Source organism: Prinia subflava, chromosome 9, assembly GCF_021018805.1.
Source record: "Prinia subflava isolate CZ2003 ecotype Zambia chromosome 9, Cam_Psub_1.2, whole genome shotgun sequence".
Lineage (NCBI taxonomy): Eukaryota > Metazoa > Chordata > Aves > Passeriformes > Cisticolidae > Prinia > Prinia subflava.
In genome coordinates this window covers 15,423,867-15,440,508 of record NC_086255.1, presented here as the reverse complement: position 1 = coordinate 15,440,508, position 16,642 = coordinate 15,423,867, and the positions used below count along the sequence as shown (strand labels likewise).

The window sequence follows — 16,642 nt, the reverse complement described above, 5'->3', positions numbered from 1 at the left end:
TTGGTGTATTGAAATTGCTCACTTTTGGGAAATTCTCAACGTAGGCAGAAATGCAAATACCAGTTCTTTCGGTTTTTGTACTGACCTGATTGTTTGATCTGGGCTAAGATTTCAGACTACAGCAGGCTCTGCTTCTCAAATACATATATTTGAAACTATTAATTTAGTTTGTTAAAATATCTTTCTGTGCTTCCTTTTCTTAATCTAAAAGGAAGGGGAAGTTAAAAGCAATAAAGGAGCCTTCTTAAAAATATCTTTGCAATGTGTTTTAGTTATCAGTTTGTGTGTCGTGGTACACAGTGAAATACTGCTGGATAGGTGTAAACGTCTGTAATAGCCTGAATATCTGACTGCTTCAGGAAAAAGTCAGGTTTGATTGTAAGCCATATCCTGACAGCAAATGCTTCAGATACTGCTGATCATTTCTGTGAAATTGATAATAAATTTACACGCACTTCAGAGATTTTAGCAATACATATAGTACAAATAACTTGTCTTCTCAAATCTTTAAAATGGACAGGTATTTAACAATTAGCATGGTTGAAACATGGCTTGAGTCTTTAATTTGCATTTCTCTTTTTGAGAAATTTGCAGCAGTGTTGTGTGTGATCATGTGCTCCTAATGCGACAGTAGGTTTTGGAGAGTTGTTGTCATTAAAAAAATAACACAAAAAATTATCATAGTCAGAAAATGGATATACCAGACTTCTCTCCTGAGCTGACCACGGCATGTACTGCATATTGTCATACCACAAATTGTTCATCTCCTAATTTTTGTAATAGAAACTGATAGTGTATGAGTATTAATTATTTTAATGTTCAGTACATGGACTTTCGTTTTGGTGTGTTAAATTATGTTGGTATATTTAGTTTCTTTTGCTCCTGGTGAATTCTCACTGTGCAGCCAAGTAAATAAAAATGTCTTGATTTATGAGCACAGATAGAATATCTTTGGGATCTTGAGTATATTTAGTCATCAAACCATATGCGAGCTAAGTAACTCTTTTCAGATGTGTTCATATTTGTCTTCAAAATAGGAGTCCTTCAGAATGGGATCCATCAGCGTAAACACACAGAAAACACTGTTTCCTTCAGATCAAACTTAAAAGGCCAAAAGAAACAGAGAAATAATTTTAAACTGCGTATTTTACTTTCAACATTTTCTTCCAGCCCATTTGCTTACGTGGATCCCTTGCATTGTAACATGGCCTATTTGTACCTTGAACTACTCAAAGACTCCCTCAACGAGTATGCATATGCAGCAGAACTAGCTGGCTTGAACTATGATCTCCAAAATACCATCTATGGGATGTATGTAAGTACCCAAATCAAGGAAAAGCTTAGACCCTTAAAACTACTTCCACTCATCAACATTTTTATATTGATTTGATGGAAGGACTTCTAAATAAAAAATAAAGGCTGTTAGTCCTTTTGATCTTGGTTATTAGCCATCCTTTCTTTGATTTGAATTTTAAGTTGAATTTTGTTAAAAGTCTTCAACAGTCGTTTAGTTCTCATTAAGCAAATTTTCTTCTTTTTTAATCATTCCTGAAATTAATTAGTTTGTAAGATTTCTTCCTCCATTAAAAAAACAGCAACCCTAATCCAAGCTTACATATTTATTGGTCAGATATCTACTAAAAACTTTCTGACTGATGGGGTAAAAGACCCCCTTTCCATGCTATTAAATAAATAGTATATTTCTGCTTTCCTGTTCAAGAACTACTGATCATGAGGCTGCATATACATACTCTTCAGTCATGTTTCTTCATCCATTACCTTGTCACTGCCTGAGGTATCAAAGCATTTCTTTTGTTTTTCTTTTGTTAGTCGCTACATTTATGCTGATCCTCTCCATTGCAACATGACATACCTGTTTATCAGGTTATTGAAGGATGATTTAAAAGAGTATACATATGCAGCACGCCTCTCAGGTTTGGTCTATGGCATTGCATCAGGAATGAATGCAATACTTGTAAGTAAGAAAAGAACGCAGGAGGAAATGAAACAGCTTGGGAGTTGTTGAGCTTGGAGAAAACATTTGACTTCTGCATTTCTAAATGAGATGGTTAATGGTTTTTTTCCTTGCATATATCTCATGAATTAAAGGCAATGCAAGACTGTATTTTAATCAGTACTGAATGACCTGTTTAAGATTGCAGTGTCCTGTGAACACGTGTGTAGTGCAATTGTTGCATTCTGGTTCACATTTTTACTCGCTTGCATGATAATCTGGAAAGTACTGTTGCTGGTTTCTGTATAAAAAGATTAACTTTTCTGTTGAATGAATCCTCAACTTTACAGATTTTGTTATAATTCTCTAATTCTAGTGTAGTGAGCTGTGGAGATGAATTGTGCATGTGTTCATTAGAATGCAGTGCTGGATATTTATGGCTTTTTCTTTTGTTTTTATCATGTGTTTTATAATCTGTTATAAAGGGCTAACAATACTTGATAAATACTGGTATTATGATAAACGCTTATGTCTTATTCAGCTGCTCCTATGAGATTTATAGTAGGGGATTTTAGTAGTCTCGAAGTTTGGTTAAAATCTTTTGTTAGCCACCTTTATATGTCAGAATGTGTTTTGAAATATCCTGTAGAAGTGTTACTTTCCAAAGCGTTTTAGTAGAAGAATGCACTGTATGTTGTATTTTCTATATATATAACATTTTCTATATGAGAGAGTGCTGCATGTTTTTTAATTCAACACAAATCTAATTTCCTGGTTGCATTCACCTGACTTATTGCAAACATGGTTATCCTCATTTTGAAAAGTTGCTGGTGTTTCTGTGATCAGGGTTAGTTCCTTAAAAAAAGAGTATAATTTTCTTTATTTTTAGTCAGTTATTTTAAATACTATATGAGGAATTGTAATGCTATTTTCCATATTGTGAGAAGTTTTATAATTAACAAGTGTAACTTATTAATGACTGTATTGATGCTTTGAGCAAGGGGGGGATGCTGCTCTGAGAAGTCACCCATGGTGATTGTTGAACGCTTTGGGTCCCTATGCTAATTTAGGATACCAGCCTTTGTCTTAAATCCATTTCTGATAACTTTTTCTTCAAATTGATTGTTCGGCTATGTTTCAGCTACTACAGAACCAAAAAATTCTTCCTGCTGAAAAGCAGGAGCTCTGTAAGTTGGTTTGTGTTCTAAAGTTTAGTTTTACTCCTAATTAAACTGCACAAATCCAATCAAATTCCTGATTCAAGGTACCAAATTTTGAAGTTTTTCCCTGCAAAAAAGACCTTTTAATGCCTTTCTTTTTTTTTGCCAGAGAAATTTCCTGTAGCTTGATGAAATTATACAGTATTTTTAAAATTTTATATTGTTTTTTAAATGAGCCAGTCTATTTCATTTATACTTTCAAAAATATCTATGATCAGATCAATATATATTACAGTTCCAGGATGACTGCCTTGATGTTTCAGCTCAGCAGCATTCTGGTTGTAAAGTGTGCTTCTGTTTATAGCACCCCTTTTTTGTAGTTTTGCTTACTTCCACTTAAATATTCTTTGATCAACAACATAGATATGAACCAAGGGTAAAAGTAAATTGGAGAGAGTGTTTTAGAAGGTTGCGAATCCAGACTTCATTACCTAGATTCAAACCATTTCAGTACTCCAAGACTCAACACTAAGCATTAACAATGTGTGTTCTGAGTACAGTTTACTGACACCAACATGAAATTACCAATTCTGTACATTTAGAACTCCCGTGAAAATGCACAATATTATATTTGTCAGTTAGTTACCTTTCGATGGGTAAAGAGATTTAACTTAAGAATGATTAAATGTTCCGTAATGGCGAATTTAGCGTAAGTATTGAAAAGTGCATTGCTCATTGAATTGTACAAGACTTGGTAATGGTTGATTCTTTTATCTTCCACATTTAAAGCAACTTATGCACTTTTTCCATAGCTCTCTGTAAAAGGTTATAACGACAAGCAACACATCTTGCTCAAGAAGATCATTGAGAAAATGGCGACTTTTGAGATCGATGAAAAGCGGTTTGAAATCATCAAGGAAGCGGTAAGCTGCATGAGAAATCCACATTTTGGAGTAATGGAAAATTGAATGCATTGACCTGATAGGAGATCTGAGGGCTGACTGTCTGTGGAAATAGTGAAATTCTGCATTAGTGGGACGTCAGATGCTTTTTTCTTTTTTCTGGCTGTGAGTTCCTCGGAGTTGTGTATATAACATTCTTCAGTTAAAAGTAATTAGTCCTGGAATCTTTTTTTAGTCAGTCTTTCTTATGCTGTATCAAGGAAGCACAGCTTGCTTTGGTAGGAGTAGGAATCTAAGTAGGGGGATGGAGGGGAAAATCTTAACTTCATATCCTGTTTTGCAATTTGGAAAGGCTTCAGTAGGACCTAGCCATAAAAGAAGTGGAAAATGGGTGAAGGGGGAATGGAAGTGTTGAAAAAGTTTGCAACATTTCTTTTGCCCAGATTTGCCTTGGTTCCTGGGCTGTGCAAACGCAACCAGCTGGTTTAGTACACGCTGATTTCTAGAAGTTACATCAGCTGGGGAGACTGCAGTTTATTGCCCATGCCTAGGTCAGATAGATAAGGGAGATACCAACTCCTGGCTTCTGTTTGGAGCAACCTGAGGCAATCCTCAGCAACCTGAGGCTCACTGTTGGTCACTCATATGCCCTGAAATGAGTTACTTTTTTCCTGTACTGGAAATGCTTCCAGTTTGCCAACACTAGTAGTTGCACTTTGAAGTTTCTCTGGTAGAGGAAAAAAGTTTTGCTTATTTTGTAAAAGTGCAGCTGGACTAGAAAAGAGTTTTTTTGTAGAAGCTCTCTGGTTCCTCTCTCATACCTCCTTTATCCATGTAAAACATGCAGAGAATTTTCTAGATGCTCTAGATTTTGTCTAACCAAGTCAGCCATAAGAGCCAACAGAGAGAAACACACATTTTCTGTTAGCAGTGTTCCCCCACCCCTGGTCAGTCATCATAGAACGCAAATTTCCTGGGTAGAGTCACTTGATCTAAATTCTTGTTTAACTGCAATAATTTAATTTCTAGGCATTAATTTTATGGGCAAGTTTGATTTCATGTACATTTCAACCATCCTAATGGTTTCTGCTTAATCCAAAGGCTCAGAAGCCCACATTGTTACTGAGGTCATATAACACAATTTTTTAAGAATTGTAACAAACATGAGAATATTCTCAATGTCTGAACTGTATCTTTTCGACACAAGGTTGAGAGTACAATGTTAATGTTTAGAACTCTTATTTCTAAATTTCTAACTTGAGCATGATTATTTTGGTTTAGTACATGAGATCACTTAACAACTTCAGGGCTGAACAGCCTCACCAGCATGCAATGTATTATCTCCGACTCTTGATGACAGAAGTTGCTTGGACCAAAGATGAATTAAAAGAAGCTCTAGATGGTAATGTTCTGTCACTTTATTTTTTTTTCTTATGTTACTTAACTATTGAGGGTACCTGTTTTGAACTCTGCTCACTATACAAGGGAAGCCCCTGCAGGGCCAGGCCTGAGCTGATGCTGGTCATGCTGCACTTGCCTTCCAGTTTCAAGAAAGCAGAGTAGTTCATGGAAAAGGCCTTAAATGGCAAAACTTGCAGGTAAAAGTTCAGGCAAAACTTGACTAACTTTGTGGATATATGAATCTGGACGTGGTGAATCCAGTACTTAACCAACATTGGTAAAATCATTTGGCTCTAATTGGCATCTTACAGGCACATTGGAGTGTATTTGCATTGTACTTGCCAATGTGCAAACTATTTTGTTTTTGCCATTATTGGGGAATCCTAGCTTATGTTTCTGTAGATAATACTTTCTGTAGATAATGACAACAATAATAAAGAACATTGTGGCTCTTAACACAAAGTGATTGTCCCACTATATTTGAAGGAAGAAGAAATTTCAGGTCAAGAGATTTAAGTAATTTTTCAAGTCCAGATGAAGTGGGGTTCTGAGCAGCCAACCTAATGGAAGGTGTCCCTGCCATGGCAGGGGTGTCAGCACTAGATGATCTTTAAGGTCGCTTTCAACCCACGCCATTCTGTGGTAATTCTGTGTTTGTAGCTGAAGAAGTTTTCCCTACCTGTATTTTACTGTGTTGTATTACAAGTCTGTTCCTGGGACACTTTGCAAAATGTCTTGTAATATCTTCTTGGAATTCACTGACATTCTTTTGAGGAAGAATAACCTGGCTTTTGTATTATTTGAGGGGTTTGATTCAGAATGCGTATCCATGAACATCCCATCCAACCATCCTTCCTCTTACTCCACTGATTCTGTATGTTAAACTATATCTTGTATGTATACGTATGAAAACTACTTTGCAAGGATAGGCTGGATAGAATGTGTGTGTAGGTGTTGTGCATGTGTCCTCTAGCATATAGTACCAGAATATTTTTCTTGTGTATCTTTGTTCCAAAATTAATATCAGAACACTGCATTTGAGTTGAGGTTCTTTGTTTTAGTCTGGGTGGTAAATGCAGTGTCTTTCTTGGGCATTATAAACTACATGCTGCTTGTTTAGTAAATAACTTAAGGCTTTTCCTTGGAACAGCACCTGATTGATTGTGTTTTCTCTGGAGAATGAGTGTTTGTTCAGCATGACTGGAAAGGCAGCTTCCTTTTTTTTTTTTTTAAATCTGGGTCAAGACAGCTTGTGAATTCTAAGTGAAATAAGCTATATGATAAGTGCTGCTATTTAGACCTAGGAACATTCCAGTGTTGCATTTTTAAGGAGAGATTCACCTCTTCATAATGATGAATTTCTCCTCCTCTGAGAAATACACTGTATCTAAGGATGACATAGGCTTAGGTCCTTCATAATTAAAAAATGCATTTGAGTGATTTAACTGTCTAAATATCTATTGTAGATGTCACCCTTCCTCGTCTCAAGGCCTTCATAGCACAGCTGTTGTCACGGTTACACATTGAAGCTCTTCTCCATGGCAATATAACAAAACAGGTTGGTCTGATACTTTCTTAGTAAGAAATTTTTTGTTTAAAAGCAGCATAAAATTGGAGCACTAGTTTAATCTTTGCAGATCTAGAAGCAGTTTTGCCAAATGGGATTTCATAATTTAACTTCATGCTTTTTTTATCTTTATAGGAGTAAGAGAGTGTAATTTTTTCCACTTTACCTTTATTAGGCGAAGTGCTGCCTCTATATTGTTCTTGGAAATGTAATAAAAACAACTTAGGATCTAAGTATTTGAAAGTCTATGTTGAATGTCATTACTGTGATCGAGCTGCAGAAGGAATGATGGGCTGCAAATCTTGCTTTTTTCCACTGAAAACTTTGAGAATAACTAGCAAAGAATTAAGAATCCAGTATTCTTCCAAATTAAGTGTTTGTACATAGCTAAACAAGAAATGGTGGGCCATAAAAAGCCAGGTGTCAGCTCTCAGGGGAGTAAAACTCAGAAAACATTTGTTTTATCTTCCATCAAAATAGTAACAGTTTGTATTTGCATACAAAAGCTTAAGAAATTCTTGAATATATGTACCAATACAAATTCTTATGTTTTTGTATTCTTTTTTTGTAAGGTTTGTTTGCAGTATTTTGTGTTAGAACAGCTCTGGGGTAGTTTACTAGCGGGAGCTGTTACAGAAACTGGTAGTGACTGCTGAATGTATGGAGGGGAAAGTTAACTTGTAAGGAAGGAGAAAATAAGATTAAAAGGAGTTAATTGCATGGAGAGACAAACTTTTCTTTGTCAAGAATATCTCTAAAATACTTGTTAAAAATTTTATAAATAAAAAGTACTTATAATTTTTTTTTCTGGCAGAAAAATGAAAAAATAGTCTCTTTTTCCTTCCTTACTTCTTACATGTTTGTATACACAAGTCAATTACTTCTGGAAATAGAACTGAATGCCCAGAATTTTTTTGGATTTCCATGATGATGCAGTTATGTTAGAGAAGTGTATTCTTTACTTGGGATAATGGGTGGCTAGAGAACATCCTACAGCTGAAGAACTGGGAAGGAAGTCCTGGTACACCCATAGCTGCATAATGTTTAGAAATCATCTGCAAACCTCCCTGAATGGATGGAATTAGAAATAGTTGTCTGTCCTTCAGTACACATGATGTGATGATCAGTGATAAAACTCAGCAGTTTTAACCTGGACCCAAGAAATTCTTCCAACTAAAATTAACATTTACATTGTCTTGTGACACCTTTCAGTCATGAAAAAATTTTTCAGTGGTGGGGGGAAAGTGAAAAAAAAACCCCAATGAGCTTAAATTACAGAAGCCCTGGGGAGAAGTTGGAGTAGTTGAATGTGTAGACAATTTAAACATAAAGAAGAAATGAAAAAACTCTTGCCCACTTTCTGTTTCTGATTTTTTTTTCTTTTCTCTCACAGCACTATCAATAACTGGAAAGTCTTACCCTGCTGTTAAATACAGAATAACTAATGATCATTAAAAATCCTCTTATGTTTTCTTTTCCAGGCTGCATTAGGAATTACGCAGATGGTTGAGGACACTCTCATTGAGCATGCTCATACAAAGCCACTCCTTCCCAGTCAGCTAGTGAGGTACAGAGAAGTGCAGCTTCCTGACAGTAAGTTAAATGATTTATTGACGATATTTAAGGCACATTGAATTGAGATTCTCCTAGCTAACAGCATTTTCAAATGCATATTACTATGTTGCTAGGAGTGTGTTTTGAAGTCAAACTTACATCAAGTTATTTTAAACTTAAAATTCAGTGTGAGTTACAGTGTGGTTTTACTAATAAAATGATGTACTAATACATGACCTTTCTAGGATACTTGACAATTAATTTGATTTCATTTTTAATTTGTGTGTGTAAATTGGACTTCTTGGAATGACTTGGATGATGTTTTGGTGACTGCCAACCCAAAGCCCGTCCACAATCATAGGATTCTGCACTTCAGTTCTAAGTCACAAGTTATAATTCATGGACATAAGAGCCCTGTCCCACTCTCTGCTGCACATAGTATTTACATTTGAATAAACACCATTCTTTGAGCATTACTGAGTATTAATTGACCATTAAGAATTGCACGTAATGACTCTTTGGAAAAACAAAAAGTTCTTACACAAATAACTTTTTTTTTTCTTACACAAATTCTTTTGGTCTTGTAGTCCATGTATGCTTTTACTTCCATGGTGAAAAAAGAGCTTTTTGTAAGAAAGGAGGTTCAAGTTATTCCTGGGAGTGATGACATATGTAGGTATACAGACAAGATAAATTACCCATAGCTGATTGTCTGTGGAAGCTACCATATCCAAAAGCAGTTGTTGCTGTTAAAGGCTGAATTATTTTTAAAGTTCATTATAATTTCTGCCAGATCTGTCTTTAGAAGCTGTTTACACAGTAGAGGCAATGCAGAATTTTACTGCAGTTCCAAAAATATTTGTTTCAAGAGAAGCAGCCAGTATCAGTTTACTTGCTGATATTTCCAAGTGGCAACATTTTGATGGTGCAGTAATACATTCTTTTCTTGTCTCATGAAAAGTATGCTCTTAGTGGAAATTCTGCTTTAACAGTCCTAAACCATTTATTATAATTTCATTCCACAAACCTTAGGCCATTATCTTTTTCATTGTGGACAGTAAGAATGTACACTCTCGTGAACTTCAATGTTTTAACTTTGTCTTTTAGGAGGTTGGTTTGTATATCAACAGAGAAATGAAGTTCATAACAACTGTGGCATTGAAATATATTACCAGACAGACATGCAGAGCACCTCTGAGAATATGTTTTTGGAGCTCTTCTGCCAGATCATCTCGGAGCCGTGCTTCAACACCCTGCGCACCCAGGAGCAGCTGGGTGAGTCCTCGGGAGCGCGCGTGAGCGGCGCAGTCACGCGCTCGCACGAGACCCGAGGAGGAGTTCTCTCCCTGCCTGCTGCATGCCATTTAAAGAGCACTAGGGAAATGGAAATCGTCTCAACTGCTGATGACTCAAAGAAATTTTACTGTGCACGCAGTCTAAAATAAGAACAAGCAGGCATGAGTTTTAAGATGTCTGAAATATCTGAAAACAACTCCAACTCGAAAAAGTGCAGTCACTCTACAGAAAACTTCATATTAGAATTTACTAAAAGGAGATTGGATCAGTTCCCTGAATTTCTAGATCTTCTTAAAGAATCTGTAGTAGTTTGGTATTTCCTGCTTGTGATCCTGCTTCTAGGTGCACTTCATGATTCATAGGATCACAGAATCATTTAGGTTGGAAAAGACCTCTAAGATCACTGAGTCCAGCTGTTAAATTATAAGCCCTATTTTAGAAACACTGCTGTGTGGGTAATGGTTAGCTACCATGTTGGTGAAAACCTAAATACATTTCAGGCTTTTTAAGACTATAGCTGTTCACTAACAAGTACAAATAATTGTTACCTGAACCCGTAAGGCTGAGAACTGGTGAGGTTATTCCAAACAGAGTAAGAAGGAGAGACAGAGACTTTGCGTGACAGCTCACGTGATGGAAATACTGGTGAGAAGGAGTACGGGTTTTCCAAAGGTGAGAAGCAGACAAATATTTCAGTGTGATGACTGCCAGGGATGTCAGGCAAAATTAGGCTTTACGTGGGCAACTAGCAGAACCAGCCATACAATATTCATCAGAGGAATTTCAGCTGTCTATATACCTGCTGAAAACAGGATAGAACCCAGGTTATTTAACAGGTTTTGAAGTGTGCTGGTGGCAGATTTTATATAGAAGTTGGAAGTAACAGCTAAAGACAGAGGGGGCAACTGAGGAAGAACTGGTTTAGTCCAGCACTTTGTAATTTCCAAATAATAGAGCTCATGAGACTTGGGAGGGGAGACAGTAGAAATACCATCAAAATCCAGTAAACTTCATGGAATTGTTAGTAAGATTTCTGAGAAAGCTTAGGGAGAAAGAAGTTCAAGAATTGGAAGTTTGCTAAACAGTAGAAGTAGTAACAAGAATTCTTTTAATGAATGGTTAAGCAGTATGAGAAAGTGGAGGAGAAAAGTTGGCAATGATGGAAAAAAATCAAAGTATTCAAATCATTAAGATCAGAATGTTCAAATCATCCAAAAATTCAGGATAGCTTAGTTAGTTTTCACTTAAAATGTCAACTGTGGCCAGATGATTTCCAAAATAAACACTGGTGATCAAAGTTCATGTCTTAGCTTTGAACAGGAAAATAACAGATTAATCGGATTAAATTGGAAGCTTTTAAAAAGTTCAAAGTGTGCTGAACTCTGCATTCTATTCCAAAGAATGAAATTAGGAGATCCTGGAATTAGAAGTCCTATAATGGAAAATTTGTGCATTGTAGGGTATTGGAAAGATAGACACAGCTAAATGCTACATATTTCCTTAAAAAAAAAGGAAAGAGAAAAAGCAGGGAAATTATAGATCAGTTTAATTCTAATTCCAGGAAAATGTGGAATAAATTTTCAAGCTGTTCTAAATTCAAGGAAGGTAACTGGTAGACTTTTACTGAAGTACCTAGGTGGCAGAACTGCACATTTGGGTACAGGACTTGGAAGGTCATGCCTGGAGAATAGAGAATTGTTCATTTGGAAAACGGTGTACTACAGAGCTCTGCTGTGATCCAGTGTTCCGTGGTATATTCATCAAAATTCTGGATGATAGAAGAGTCAGGATACTCAACTGAATCTTCAGATAATACTAATTTGGGAGAGGCTGCAAGTATATGGGAAGATAGAGTTAGAATTTAAAATTAGTTTGACATTTTGGGAACACGACTGGAATGAAGATAAGATGCAATTTGTTAAGGAACAGTTTGGCAGGAACAACCAATGGCACAGATACAAGCCAGGAAGCAACTGGCTAGGTAGCAATTTTGTAGAAAACTCTGCAGGGTACAGTGGATCAGAAGTAGGACATAAATCAGCAGTGTCATGCTGCTGTGTAAAATGCTGGGATATATAAATGGAAGCGTTCATGGTGCACGCTCAGTAATATTCCTAAATTGTTCAGATAAAAACTCTGAAATACTGTAACCATGAGCATCGTGAAACTATAGGCAAACTACAAAACAACATTTAAAAGATTGAAGTGATAGATTGATTCATTGATAGATTTGTTATCAGAAGGGTAGAGGAAGACTGAAGAAAGCATTAGTTGTTCAGATTAGAAAATCCTGCAACAAAAAGGAAGGGAATAATACTTTTTCTCTAGCTGATAAAATGGGAAACAGTGGTCTTAGATTGCAGGAAAAATTTCAGATTAGATGTTATTAAAAAATAATAAGTTTCTAATGTTGAGTCTAATTAAGCGCTAGAGAACAGCTTCATTTCTGGTAACCTGATCCTGATGACAGAATTGCTTTTGTTTTATCTTAGTGTGCCTCATCTCCTCCTTGCCCCTCACCTAAACTGATATTGACCTCAGTGAAATGAGGATGTTCTAAAAATAATACAGTGACACGTTTTGAAAACCTGCATTATTTTATTTATAACACAGAATTAAGTTAGCACAGTTTGGCATTCTTCCCAAACACGCCAAACATTTGGCCAATTCAATACTGTGACAAAGGATTTCTTTTAATTTGTGTCTGTTCTTGTTTTGCCAAGGTTACATTGTGTTCAGTGGCCCACGTCGGGCTAATGGCATCCAAGGACTGCGATTTATTATCCAATCTGAAAAGCCACCACACTACTTAGAGAGCAGGGTTGAGGCGTTCCTAAAAACCATGGAGAAGTGCATAGAAGACATGACAGAAGAGGCCTTCCAAAAACACATCCAAGCTTTAGCAATCCGTCGTCTAGACAAACCAAAGAAGCTGTCTGCAGAATGTGCTAAATACTGGGGAGAAATCATTTCCCAGCAGTATAACTTTGACAGAGGTAAGACAAATGGTAATTCCTTTAAAACTGAATGCTCTAGTTTGGCTGCACTGGTGATTGTTGAGTGTCATATTCATTTGAGAACAACTTAAACTTTTATGTGGCCTATGCATAATTCACTGTCTGTTTCCCTGAGATGCAGTCAGATGCACACTGACATTCCTGACAGTGCTCACATTCACATGAACCCTATTTCTCTTTGCATTGTACAGTTGTTTTGAGAGAGTGCTGGCAGAGGCAACAGCAGGTATCTTAACTAATGTGCAGTCTGTCTCACCTTAGAGTGGATTTGAAGAAACACTGATTTTTTTTGTGTTTTTCATCTATGATGCTTTGAAGGTTATAGGTTTGTAGGAGAGCAAATGAGATCCAGCTTCTAGTGTTACTACTGAAAATGGACTGACAATTACTATGTGGTCCTACATAATATTGAAGTTGTATTTTTTAAAATACTTTAAAAATGTATTTTATATTAAAAAAAGAACCTGAGATACATTACTAATACAGTTAGACACATCAGTAATACAGTTTTTAACATTAAAAAAAATCAGTTTAGGTACAGATCAGTTTTTCCTAACATTTTCGTGTCTCGACTCTTACTCACAGCTGTAATTTTCTGTCTTCATGCATAATATCCTTCCTCCATAAAACTCATTCTGTATTCTGTGACTTCTCTTCTGCTTTACGTGCACTGTATTGGCTTTCCATGATAGCAAATACAGTTTTCTTGCTTCATGATGACTCACTGAGTTGTTTAATAATGAAGAGTTTTGACTTGTCTTGTAGCTTGGTCTAGAGAGAATAAGAGCTACTTAGGAGTTTTCATGCCTGAGAAGTGGCATGGAAACTTATCACTTCAAGTGCTTATTTATTTATTGATGGAATAGTTTGAGTTTTCTCTGCTTTAAGTGGTTCTGTTTATACCATAATCGGATCAATATTATCTTTCTGGAATTTCTTACTGCTAAGTGTAGCCCTATTTTTCATATCTAATTCCCACTTATTATTTCCCTTGACTTTCATATGTTTAATTCCCCTCTGCCCACTCGTAATTTTATGTCATCAATGATTTTAATATGACTAGAATTGTCAAGATCAGAAATTCATATTCCAACCTTAGGAAGTGGAAGGATTTTTTTGTTTGTACATTACCACTTTTACTGTTTTCTCCCAAATCTTACCTAGTTTTCCAAAGGTATTGTTGATTTTTTATTTCCTCCCTTCATGTTACTTACTGCCTGCATTGCAGGCTTGTTCACTGCCTGTTCTCTTGCACGTGTTTCTTCCTTGATCTTCTTACTAATCCTAAGAAAAGCAAGCACGCCTACAAGAAACCTTTCTGCTTTAACAGCAGTGATATTAGGTGATTAGTCCATGACAGTTTAATTAATATGAAGGAATGTAGCAACTGAAACGCGTTGTCCCCAGATATCTTAAAGGTGTGGGTACTTCTTAAGGGGTAGGTAGGCACCATTCCTGAACATTTCTGTAAAAAGGTGTCCTACCATCCTGTTTCCTAAATATTCCTAATCCTTTTTCCTGTGAATAAAAGCCATCTATCACCAGTCTGCATTAGAAATGTGTAACTGATTTGAAGATAATATACAAAAGTAGGTATATCTGTGTTAGCTACTGAGTATCCCACAGTGCAATCAGTATTCTTCAAACGTGAATATTTTAGTAAGTCAAATCAAATAGACTTATTGAAGTATACTTTTCTGCCAAGGTTCTACTGACACTTTCAGTGAAGTATTAACTTGAACGATAACAATGAAAAGCTTTTCATTTGCAGTCAATGACAGCATCTGAATTTGAAAGGAGTGTACTTTGTCTAAGCAGTGTGCTAATAACCAGCTGTGATCTGCAGACTTACTTTAATTTGTACTATTGTTGTGCAGATAACATTGAAGTGGCTTATCTAAAGACCCTGACCAAGGATGACATTATACAGTTCTACAAGGTGAGTTACTCGTGCAGCTAAAATGTTACTTAGAATGAGATGGAAGTACAACTGAATCTTAATTGTGCGTGCTCAGAAGGGGTGTACTCACACCTGTTTTAGGTAGATGATAAAATGGATGCAAGTTTCTTTTATTTCCTGAATATTACTTAGTTTAGTAGCAACTGTAAAAATGGCACAGAATTATAGGGTTTTGTTGTGTTTTTTTCCTTGCTGGCTCTTATTCCTCTTGTTTCATTTATCTTTTTTTATGGCTATAAAATGTGCTGCTCTATGACCAAGCTGGCCAAAATTGTACATTTGTTCTTTTATCTTTTTCTTCAACCAATCAGTGATTCAGCTTATTTTATGGGCATGAATTGTGAATGAAACAGATATTTTTGAAGCTTTGTTCATTGTAAATCAGTAGGGATTTTTCTTCCTCTAATGGCTAGGCAGAGCAAAGGAAGAGCATAATGATGCAGTAATTGTACATTTTAACCAGATGGATATCCAATATAAGTGATTGAAATGTGTCCCTGTCCTGTCCCTGTCACCCACCACCAGCATAAAAAAATGCTGGGTGTCATTCTTTCTGTTTTGTAATGTGTAACAGACGATGGTCTGCCCCTGTATTGCAAAGTGCTCCTGGAGTTTTATTACTTATGGAGCAGTTGGTAGCTCAGGGAGTTCTCTGGAAATAAGATCGACTAAATGTCTCCAGAATTTATTATTGGATGGAAAAATTTCTGCCCATGGAGAGGCATGGCATGTGTGTGTCTGTCTTCTTTTTTCCTTGCTTGGGCAGATGGGGTTGTTTACTTTTAATTTTTTAATAGTACAATAGCATATGTGAAATTATGCTGCAAATGCAAAGTTAGTAAATGGAATTTCAATACCTGTTGTTTGATAAATGATAACTTGAACAAGTATGCATATTCTGGGTTAGTAGGGATCTATACTGTTTTGCTTACACCAGTGCTCAATACATGATTATGCAGCATTCCAGAGCAGAAATAGCTAGGCTGGATTGGTGAGCTAGTCCAGCTGAATTTAATGATTGTGTTGAGGGTGATGTGCTTCCAGAAGGCTGCCAGGGATTGAAAATTCTCCAGAGATTTTAGGTTGCATTCCTGATACTCTAATAGTTAATGGCTGAATTTCTGTTACAGTTTTTCTGAGTTCCAAGCAGTACATGAATTGCTTAACTTGATTGTAAAATAATTCAGGAGTACTGTATGGATGACTTTTAATAATATTAGAAGGCACATCCCAAAAGTCATCCTTCATTTTAAGGCTTAAATTAAAATTTAAATGCTCTTGTTCTTTTTACTATTTTATAATATCTAAGGAATACTTCCTACACTTGAAGGACTTGGTATTTTTTACTCTAGGTGCTGTTGGCAATAGATGCTCCCAGAAGACACAAGGTATCAGTACACGTCCTTGCAAGGGAAATGGATTCCTGTAAGTATTGTGCTGAATATAATATTTAATCCCAGTTACAGAGAGCCATGTTATATCATAGAAATCCACTGTAAGAAAAACTCAGCTTTGGAGATGATATACCTTTCAGAGGAAAAAGGTGGGGATTTTCCTAGGTTTACTTCACATGGGTGCTTCAGACTTTTTGTTATTTTTTTTAGACAAGTTTTTCAGTTTATCAATATTCTGAAGTATATTGATAATAAAACAATATGTCTTAAAATAGCACTTCTGTTTTTAACAAGATATTTTAAAACAAACATTAAACTTTATAATAGTCCTACAGGGGGAAAAATCCCCAAGCAACTCAAAATTAGAATTTGCAGTTATCAATCCAGTGTGAGTGGTTTTTTTGCCAGACAAGCAATAAATGTCCACAATATTATTC

The 16,642-nt window shown here is 36.0% G+C and overlaps 2 protein-coding genes across 8 annotated transcripts in view; one reads left to right on the top strand and one right to left on the bottom strand.

Annotated features, from left to right (window-relative positions):
- Window positions 1-16,642, bottom strand: part of LOC134554742 (putative polyketide hydroxylase) — a 56,146-nt gene that overhangs the window by 27,476 nt on the left and 12,028 nt on the right. The window contains exon 2 of one of the 3 annotated variants that reach the window (XR_010081311.1): window positions 10,383-10,636. The exons of 1 other annotated variant lie outside the window; for it this stretch is intronic. Coding sequence is in view for 1 of the 2 variants with exons in the window: in XM_063405599.1 (XP_063261669.1) it covers window positions 10,618-10,636 (19 nt within the window). In the remaining variant the exon portion in view is untranslated. Of the gene's footprint in view, window positions 1-9,875; window positions 10,637-16,642 lie in introns of those variants that run through there. One more of the 3 variants, XM_063405599.1, reaches the window with a different exon arrangement.
- The window catches only part of IDE (insulin degrading enzyme), a 60,082-nt gene that overhangs the window by 32,434 nt on the left and 11,006 nt on the right, over window positions 1-16,642 (top strand). For 4 of the 5 annotated variants that reach the window (XM_063405595.1, XM_063405596.1, XM_063405593.1 and 1 more), the window contains exons 15-23: window positions 1,171-1,315; window positions 3,927-4,037; window positions 5,298-5,418; window positions 6,884-6,975; window positions 8,466-8,577; window positions 9,646-9,813; window positions 12,558-12,830; window positions 14,729-14,790; window positions 16,164-16,236. In XM_063405595.1, coding sequence (XP_063261665.1) covers window positions 1,171-1,315; window positions 3,927-4,037; window positions 5,298-5,418; window positions 6,884-6,975; window positions 8,466-8,577; window positions 9,646-9,813; window positions 12,558-12,830; window positions 14,729-14,790; window positions 16,164-16,236 — 1,157 coding nt within the window. Of the gene's footprint in view, window positions 1-1,170; window positions 1,316-1,830; window positions 1,976-3,926; window positions 4,038-5,297; window positions 5,419-6,883; window positions 6,976-8,465; window positions 8,578-9,645; window positions 9,814-12,557; window positions 12,831-14,728; window positions 14,791-16,163; window positions 16,237-16,642 lie in introns of all 5 variants that reach the window. The other variant, XM_063405597.1, reaches the window with a different exon arrangement.